This window comes from Magallana gigas, chromosome 2 (assembly GCF_963853765.1).
Source record: "Magallana gigas chromosome 2, xbMagGiga1.1, whole genome shotgun sequence".
Lineage (NCBI taxonomy): Eukaryota > Metazoa > Mollusca > Bivalvia > Ostreida > Ostreidae > Magallana > Magallana gigas.
In genome coordinates this window covers 57,072,001-57,082,027 of record NC_088854.1, presented here as the reverse complement: position 1 = coordinate 57,082,027, position 10,027 = coordinate 57,072,001, and the positions used below count along the sequence as shown (strand labels likewise).

The 10,027-nt window shown below is 33.5% G+C and overlaps 1 protein-coding gene across 6 annotated transcripts in view; it reads left to right on the top strand.

Moving 5' to 3' along the window:
- The first annotated feature begins 432 nt into the window (after positions 1-432).
- The window catches only part of LOC105337544 (rap guanine nucleotide exchange factor 1), a 35,300-nt gene continuing 25,705 nt past the window's right edge, over positions 433-10,027 (top strand). For 3 of the 6 annotated variants that reach the window (XM_066077387.1, XM_011442293.4, XM_011442286.4), the window contains exon 1: positions 4,624-4,778. In XM_066077387.1, coding sequence (XP_065933459.1) covers positions 4,745-4,778 — 34 coding nt within the window. In that variant the 5' untranslated portion in view covers positions 4,624-4,744. Of the gene's footprint in view, positions 606-3,076; positions 3,161-4,623; positions 4,779-6,757; positions 7,018-10,027 lie in introns of those variants that run through there. The other 3 variants (XM_034444632.2, XM_011442290.4, XM_011442289.4) reach the window with 3 other exon arrangements.

Genomic DNA, 10,027 nt, shown 5'->3' with positions numbered 1-10,027 from the left:
CTCTAACTTCTCCATATTTCAATCTTTTTAGGAACAATTATATTTCCTGCGAGAAAAAGTGGGGGTGGGGGGGGGGGTGGGGGGCTGAACCCTCATTATGTTAGAAATTGGCTGTTTTTTATTATTTAGGAGGATTTTCTAATTAAAATATATCATTGAAGCTGTGTAATATGAAAAATCCAGATTGATTAAAATGCGGTTCTTGTTTTGCTATCGGCGGTATTGTTTTTTGATTTATTTTTCATAACAATCAACCAATCAACAAACCATGAAGTAAATCAGAGTATTTTACATTTACATTACCACATGTCATATCATGGATACATTTTCACGGTTAAATTTCTATAACTAGTGTTCGATCTGTCAGATGTGAAAGCCCGACCCCTCCTCAAAAGCGAATATTCTTAGTACGGGGTATCTAAAAAAATACAGAGCCTCGTTCCCAGAATAAACACTATTCGAAGTGCAGAACGAAGAATTATGATTAAAACTTTGCAAATGTGACTGTTTACTACTTGTTGCAAAGGCTGTGTGGCCAATATTGAGCACAAAATAAATCATGACAGGGAACTTGACCTAAATAATCGATACCATGTCTAAACCAGGTAAGAAGCAACAAGGAAGCGTTCACAGATGGAAATTTCTATTTGTCTTTTAGCTTCAATGATAGTTTCACTTCAAGAGAAACAACACTGCCTTCATTTTAACAAGCGATTTAAACATAATGAGATGATTTGGTATTTGACCGTTACATTAGATAAGCCAGTGTGTTGTGTATACACACCTATCAGCCTATAGCAATTCATGTTTTAATTTAGCAATGGACATGACACATGGTTCTATGGGTGATACTGTTTGACAGAATGGTCCATATAACATGTTTCAAATAATTATCAATATTACAAGGCCTGAACAAGAGATAATGTGACAATAATTGATAGATATGATCATCATTCACCAGAGACATAAATAACAGAGATTGGCAACTGATTGAAATCTCACGAAATCCTGCGGTCCCTATTGTAAAGTGTTCCCAGTTTAAATCAGTATATCTTTCTAATAAACAATTATATCGAAATATAAACAACTAAAAATTACCAAAACATTCAAAATATTATATTTTCATGAGTTTATGTCATATAAACAATATGAAAAGAGGAGTTTTAAGGAGGCAGTTGGCTACTCGTCATCAGAGATTTCGGCGATGTTTTATAGCTGACCAATATATTTTCTATTTATTAATCTTATTTTTCAATTTTTTGTTTCAAAAATGTCTAAAATCTATGCACACTTTTTATTAAAACAATATATACTTTTGGTTTAAGATCATTATCTCAGTTTGCTAAAATGTAGTTCTCAAAGTAAGGTTGGTCCCGTACCATTTTTCAACAACAAAACACGCTAATGGCAGAGTTGCCAATCTCTGTTATTTATGTCTCTGATGATCATAGATTACAATGTAATGGCATCTTCATGAAAACTTTTAAAACTTACAGGCCAGTAGGACCAGTGCCAGTGGTTAAAATATACTCAAAACGTTATTGGCCCCTATCAGGAACATATACTCAGTTCGATCCTAGTAAAACAAGTCCCTTGTTCATATCAGAAAATCCACCCAAAAGCAGTTCTTTAAAAAATTGTCAAAGCTTGTGATATATATAGAAGTAAGCATGGCTAATGTAAAAGTTGCCTATCCCATTAGTATAGACACTGCATGTCCCCAGCATGCAAGCTCATCGGACTTCTCAATTTTTTATTTTCAATGATCAGAGTTAAAAAATAACTGGCCTCAGTCTTCAGACCACTGAGATTTTGTTAAGACTTTAATGGGGTGTGAGGAAACATGACAGACTGGACCAAATCTTGAACCTGAATTTTCTCAAGTGATGTGCTCTACAAGATGGCAAATGAACTATCTGATGCCAGCAATCAAGACAGTCTGCCTGTCACATTTCTTCCTCCCTTAAATGATCTTCACTTTTGAGGATCTATTCCTCAGGATCTTTCCCCTGGCAGAGCCTGGACTTGATCTGACAATTAGATGCAGGGGTTGATTCCAAATCTGTAATCCATATAAATAAAGAATTAAGGTATAACTGTAAAATGTCCAGAATCCTCTGAGAGCTGGTCAATTTATATATGATTATAAACATGTATTTTATCTAAGAACAAATTATGCATTTATCAAAGTCATCCCTAGAATTTAAAAATTACTTTTGCCCTGACACAGTTCTTAGAGATACAGTGAAGGCTGCAAATGATATTTGAGGAAATTTTCTTTCCCCAAAATGACTTTTGAATGAGATAATTATGTTTGATTCTTAAATTTTGTTTAATTGGATTTGCATTTGACATTGACAAGAGGAAGGAATATGCATTGACTGCCTGACTGATCGAAAAGTTTTCCTTATTTGATACAAAATATGTAATGAGCAGTATATTATACAAATTCTCTAATTGGAATATTAATTATAGTTTTATGGTGTCTAAGTTGAATCTTTTATTTGGCCAGGACTCAATGCATTGGTACAAGGTTATTTATTGATTTTACAATAAATTCTCTATCATGTAATCACATATCAGGTACTTTTTATTAAATACTGTATTCATTAATGTTTCATATGATAATGACTAACAACTTTGAAATATCTTAGTTTGAGCAAATTACTATTTTTGCAAAATGCTTGATTTTTCCCCTGAAATATATTTTATGAACAATGTTTATGTTTTTTGTTCAAGATTATGTGCATGCTTTTATTGTTAGTTTTATGAAACCAACAGGGAAACCAAAGTCTTTTCTGAATCCAGAATTTACTAAAGGAAGCTTTTATCACTTACAATAATTAAGGACTTCCTTATTTGCTACTCTTAGTTCTTGTTTGCTTACTGCCTGAAATGGACATTTTAAATTATTTGTAATGTGATGGTATTCATAGCAAATTTACTTAATAGTTTTTAAAGTTGTCAATTTCATCCCAGTTTATTTATGTGGTATTTGCGTAACATGTCTTCACATACCCGCTACTATAAGTGACTCAACACTAGAGTTTCAGGTGTAAATTGCTAAATGTTACAGATGGTGAAATGTGTACAATCTGGAATTTAATGACTCTGCTTTGAGACTTTGGATTACTGATGGAACTACATGTACATGCTCACAGTAAGATTGAAATTTCTGTAAATGGAGGCTGTAATTAAGCATGCTATTAAGTAGTGTAAACTGTTAGAAAAAAAATACTTAAATGTAATGAGCAGAACTGCTCAGCATGTTGCTTAATCTAGTCGTGATTTCTCACCAATCATACCAGAAGATTTAAAAAAAAAACTGTATGTAGTTTTTGATACTGAATCTACTATTGTACTAGTTAATGATTTCTTTCTGTCGTTTCACTATCTATTGTTTGATTACATAGTATTATAATATGATTCTTGATATCAAATTGATTGTGGTTTACATCGAAATGATAGCTTTATGTCTACACTGATGAGATTGTTTGTTGACATGTTGTGAACTCTTTATCCTGCTTTTTTCCATGATGACTGAAATGAAAATTCTGTCAATATATCAACCATTTATGGTAAATTTGATAAGGAACATGTGACTGATAAAGCAAGGGGGGTAATACCCGGTTATATTTTATAGGTAAAATTGATCCTGGAAATTTTTGTAAAACTAAAATAACATGTAAAAGTATTTTTTGGGCAATACCGATACTTTTTTTTATTTCCTGCCCTCCTCTTCTCAGCTTAGGTCAGTATGAAGGTCAGTTTGTAAACCAAGTATGTTTGCACAAAATCTTATTTTGGGGGACATACTTTAATTTAGACATACTGGTACATTAGTTTTCCTTAAATCAAGATGACTCCAAATGATTAACAGATCACAAGGTTAAAGGTCAAGTGTCAAACAATTCTAAAGGTGAGAAAACAGTGTCTGTTCAATATCTTCGTGAATTTTCTTGCATAAAAGAAATCAAAGTTGTATATAGATAACCTATAAGAAGTAAGTTGCTGCTCTTGATATTGATGTCAAAAGGTTAAGGGTCAAACTATTCTAGGCATGAGATGATGATTTATTTTCTTGCATCTTTGGAGTAGATGACGTAAATTGCTGATTATTTGGAATCTTGAGATTTAAAATCATATTGTTTCATAAAAACTGTTTTGGTTGCTTAAAAAAAAAGTACCAGTAAAACGACTACTTGCTTACCATAATAACTTTAGAACCCTTTGCCTGTTTCTCTATTCAAAGAAACTTTTCAGTGAATTGTTCAGTTCAGTTGTTAGTGAATCTTTTCTCTTGTCTATTTACTTACAGTGATGTAAATGACCAAAGATGAGAAATTTGATAGTTAACAATACTCATGATTTAGCAAACTGACAACTTTTTCACAATCACCATTGTTCAGACTACTTGACGTGCATGTAGTAGTGGATGATGAAGTTTTCTATGTAATTCTTTATTAAAAAAAGGATACAGGCATGAACCCACTACATGTAGCTCTTGACTTGTCCAAGCCCTGACACAAGGGCAGTGAGTAATTTTGCCTGACCTTTGTCTCGTAGCTTTATATGGTGTCTATAGGAAACCTTGAGTCACTCACTTAACAAATAAACATGTAGATATTTTAATACTACGGAGATAGACATAAGTGTCATACATCCTATTGAACGATTCTCCTAATTGTGTCACATGGATGTAGTCAGGAGGCTGTTTATGTTTTGATTTCTAAATTGTACGGACATGTCTGATATGAGGCAAATGGTATTGCTGAAAGGTAAGACTGTGAAAATTAGTAGCAGAATCTTTTACTATTATTAAAAAAACCCAAAACCTGATGGTTAGGCGTATGCCTTGTGCTAAGTATGCATCTCTGTTCCTCAGTCATTAGGTTGTGACACAGGCACTTGAATAATATTACTTTTTATAGGTGGATCATTTTCTTGTATAATGATATAATTATTTCAGTTAAGAAAATTATTTTAAAAAGCAACAAATTTTAAAGTGCTCGTTGTGACATGTTTTTTGAGTTTTTTTGAGCCAATTATTACAGAGACTGCGTCAGTCAGTCTATAATCGCAGCATTGATTGGTTTTGGTGCTGTCAATCATCTACTTTGTTTTGTGATAGAGTGTAATCATCAGATGTTTCAATTGAAGAGTTATTGAAAAACATATAACTAAGCAATCTTGTTGCCTTAGAATTATAATTCTGCTAGTCTTTAGGCAGGGATAATATGATGTACAGAACAACAGGGAAATAATGGGAAGAATAATTTGTGGTAAGGTGTACATCACTTGCAACACATTCTGAAAACTTGAATCACATTGCCTGATAATTCTACCCTTACAAAGTGATTCAGATTGAAACATATGAACGTGATTATTGTAGAAATGACTGACAAAGCTCAAATCACAACTTTAACAAAGGTCTATAATGTGTTCGCCAATCAAGCTCTTGCTAAGATTTTTTCCAATATTTAAAGTTTAATATTACAAGTTATTTATAATACCTTATTACATTGTATTGTAACCAGAATTAGAATATGAATTTGCGATGAGATTTAAATTGTCACTCTTAAAATTGCATGATAAATGTAACCTATCACGTATTGGTAAGTAAGTGGTATCCTTGTACGTGGAGGTACCAGTATGATGCTTTTTTTAAAAGATCATAACAGGAAACTTATCTTGATCTTTTTTTTTTTTTTACTTTGGGAGAACAAGTGTCCTGCTTTTTGACTCTGAATATCATCCCTTGATTGTGTATTGTGAGCACTGTCTGTCACTTTCTCTGCCTTATTGTGGACTGACCATTGGGATGGCATAGCACTGTTGTGTTGATTTGACGGATGACTAGAACATTGTTCTATTTTTAATTTGGTCAATGTTCACACAACATGCACAGAATATGACATGTGATAAAGATACTGAAAGAGGCAGATAACAAATGTGATACAGTCAGATTGTTACTAAAAATAACCATTAAAAAATGTTATCCAGTACACAATATCTGTTCTCAGAATCTCATTTCTCATTTTACATCCTTAATTTTAAATAGAAAAAAAATATGTTTTACTTTCTTACTTCCCAATAGATAAATACTTCAAATATCCTTCAAAAAATGAATGAAAATGCAAGAATTTATTGACATGTCATTCCTTCCTGAAAGTAAAACTTTTCACAGATTGCTCCATCCTCAACCCTGAAGGCTAGTGTAAAAAAAAAACCCCAATAGTTGACAGTCATTTCATCATATTTTGTGTTGCACTCTTATTCCCTTTATATATACACAAGTGACCTCCATACAGGTCCCTCCAGATAGAACAAAATGGTGTGAATGAAGTGAAATACCAATCCCTCTGAATTGAAGAAGCTGTCATCTTTAATTTGGTCAGTGGAGAACAGCGTCCAATGAAGGCAGGGATGGAAGGGAATCCCCCCCAGAAGGACGGATCATCCCGATCAAACGTCCTAGTCCTCCCGACTCAATTGTCATAATCCATAAAACAAACAACTAATTAGTTTCAATTGTCATTGGTAGCTGCGCGGGACAGTGAATTTCTCCAGTGATGGTGGCCTGATGGAGGCATTGATTGCAGTCTGTTGCATTGGTAGCACTGCTCCTAGGGGAACTTGGAGAAATCTTGAACATGTTGATGTATTTTGAATTATGTTTCCTGTATAATTGATCATTCATGTATTCTGTTTTCTATACGTGGAGTTTAATCAATACACCATATTATCATTCAGAACTGCAGGGAAGTCTGCCACTGGTGTTGATTTTAAAATGTTCGGTCATGTTTTAATATCTACTAACTGAAGAGGTGTGATAAAGAAGAAAATTAGTTTAGATAGTCTATCAAGGTTTAACTTCTTCCACTGGGTGAACCTCTCCCAAATCTTTCGCCCATCAGCAGTTCGCACAGTCTGCAAGCACTGACAAGATGTGACAATAATTGTAGTTTGGATTTTGATTCCGTTTTTAACTCGCTATGGAGCCTGAGATACAAGATGGTGAGTTATATGCTTTCTTCCTCTTCTTGACCAGTCCATCTGTCCTTGACCTCTCATTATGTGCTCCTTGACATTGTTCAAGATTGTGTGTCTTAGTTCAGCTTGGAACTGTAGGCACTTCAGTTATGTGCTGTTTTATTTATTCAATACAAAGAACATTGAAATTATGATTCTTATCGTGCATAAGCAAAATTCTAAGAAAAGATTCAATTTTGGCTTAAATCCTGGTTGGTGTTAAAATTGCTAATATTAACTATTGTAGAAGCTTCATTTCATTTTACAAATCTTTTTTTGTTTTTTGTTTGTTTTTGTTTAAGGTCAGACGACACGTTCCTCAATTTTATATAACTTTTTCCTGGAATTTGTTAATGGTTTACTACTACTTTGATAAGCTTTCTTGCCAAAATTAGGGTACCTTACCAGGCATTTCTGCAAATTACTAGAGTATGCAATTTCCTATATAATCTTTTTGGAAATACACTTGAATTGCTGATATAAAAATAAATTAATATACAGCACAGCGAAATTCCCCATATTGGAAGTATATCTCGGCCGGGGCAGGGCTTTGAACTCACGACCTATAGAACAATTAAATACGCTTCTGGCAGTGAGCAGCCATGGTTCTAACCACTCGGCCATCTAGACATATAACCATATGCAAGTAAATTTTAATCATTTTTAAAATAATTATAAAACTAATGTTTTTTATTGGAACTCTTTATTACGAGGAGATACAAAAAAGATTCTCAAGGAACGTGTCGTCTGACCTTAAATAAAAAAATCTCTGAAAAATCTAATTTTTTAAGCAACTGGACTTTGAATCATGAAGAATTTTTAGACTTAAGTCTAAATTTCAGTCATTTGTAAAATTATAATTTGCCATAAAGTCACGCTTAAAATTTGTAATTGTCAACATTATATAGAGACACATTTTAAAAGCATTTCATTTTATCGGTGTATTTACTAACAAGACAATATAACAGTTTACAAGTTTTGACTTGAGTCTAAGATTGCTTCATGATCCTGGGGTCAGGTATTCACTTTCAATAAGATTTTGTGAGTTTTGCAAGGACCTGTCATTAAGAATTTTGTTTGCTGTGAATCACTCCTTTAATATCTCTATCATGATTTTTCAAATCACAATCTGCATAGGTTCAGTGGCGTAACAAATCAGTTTATCATTTGTCAATCACAAAATAAAGTGGTGGTGACTGCCATTTGAATGTAGTTTACAGTTGTTGCATCTTGATAAAGTAACTTTATCAGTATTCATGCAAGCTCTAACTTATGAAAAAACATGGAAAAAAACCAAAACTACAGTGTATATTTACATTTGAGCAATTTCTGGGAAACTCTACTTTTCAATATCTGATTGATTTTGAAATGAAAGTGTATTTTAAAGTGTTTCTACTATAGTACATTGTAAATCTTTGATGTTAAGTCTTAATCATTGATGGAGCAAACTTTCTCTCATTGTCAAAACAGTATTGGAAGCATTTAACATATGACCTTGTAACCGTCAAGTCCAATACTAAATTATGATGCAGACACGATCTATCTTAGATGTATAAAAAGTAGTCAAGGAGAAAATGATGAATAATCAAAACTGTGTAGGTTACAGGAATTTGTCAATCAAACGCTGAATGTGGAAGAAAGCCTCCCGTCGTATTGATTCTTTGGTCCGGAATGACTCATGCTGTATTGATGGGTAGTCTTCCCAATCTTACAACTTTTGGAATTATGACTAATACTAAACTGTTACTGGACTCTTGTCTCTAAATCTCTGGGAAAGAAGGTGTCCTGTCGAACACAATCTATTGTGTTGTTGCAGTTGCTGCAGACTGTTCAAGGTCTTTATTCTTGTGCTAACCATAGCAGTCCTCATGCATGAAGCAGCATGATCTTATTTTTACATGTATAGCTCTGCTATATATTAACCCATTGAATTGTCAGAAATTCTAATTACGGTAATATTGACTTTTCTGCAAAAAGAACATATTTAAATATAATATTGGTTTTTTTCTTGTTTTTTTTTTTTTTTTTTGGGGGGGGGGGGGGGGGGGGGGGTTAGGCAGTATGTGGGGAGCAAGTTCATTTTGAAAAATTGAACAATTTTGCAAGAGAAAGGAACAAAATTCGGACCATATATTAGGTGCAGAAAGACAATTTAAGGATTTTACATTTAGTTTTCTTTATTATTATCATTGGACTAATTTCAGTAAAAAAACCCCCAAAAAACCTCTTTACTTATAATGTCAAGTCAAAGGTCAAGGTTAACACTAAAAAATGAAACCAAATTTTTACTCAGTTTTAATGAATCAAAAAGTAGACTTGAAAATTTCATACGTTTTGTTATTATCTCAAAACATGTGAAGTTTGTGGAGCATTTCTTACAATATTTAGCAGCTAAAAATAAGTCAATTTTTGGCAGTTGAGACACAAGTTATGTCAGGAAACATACAGTGTATACTAATGGACTTTCGGGTATATTTATTCACTATCAGAGGTCATCCCCACAAGGACAGTGACATCTGTGTGGTTCAGTCCACAAACTAAACATTCCTCAAACATGAAGAACTTATTGTTCATGGGGGAGGGGTTGGTGGGTTAGAGCACTCCTGTTGGGTTGTAGACAGTCATTGAAGGAATATTTTAGCACTGCAAAGACCTCCGAATTTGATCTTCTTTTCATTAGAAGTGTTCCCTTTTTGTCACTTTTGCTTATTTAAAACCATCTCTCTGTGATTTTCATTTACCTCCGCCATCCCAAGCTCTTTTCTCTGCTTAGTGTTCCTGCTTACCTTGACTGCTGGGAGATCAAAGTGTGCTACACAGGTGCTACACAGTTGCATCTTATGTAACGAAGCTAGTTTACTCCAGCCTCAAATACAAAATAGCTGGTTTAAAAAGAGATGATCGTAATGCAATATTGCTGATTTTTGGAAGAGGCTTGTGTAACAAGTCAGGGATCAGCTCTGATCAATTGAACAAGAAGAAATATTATCAGGGC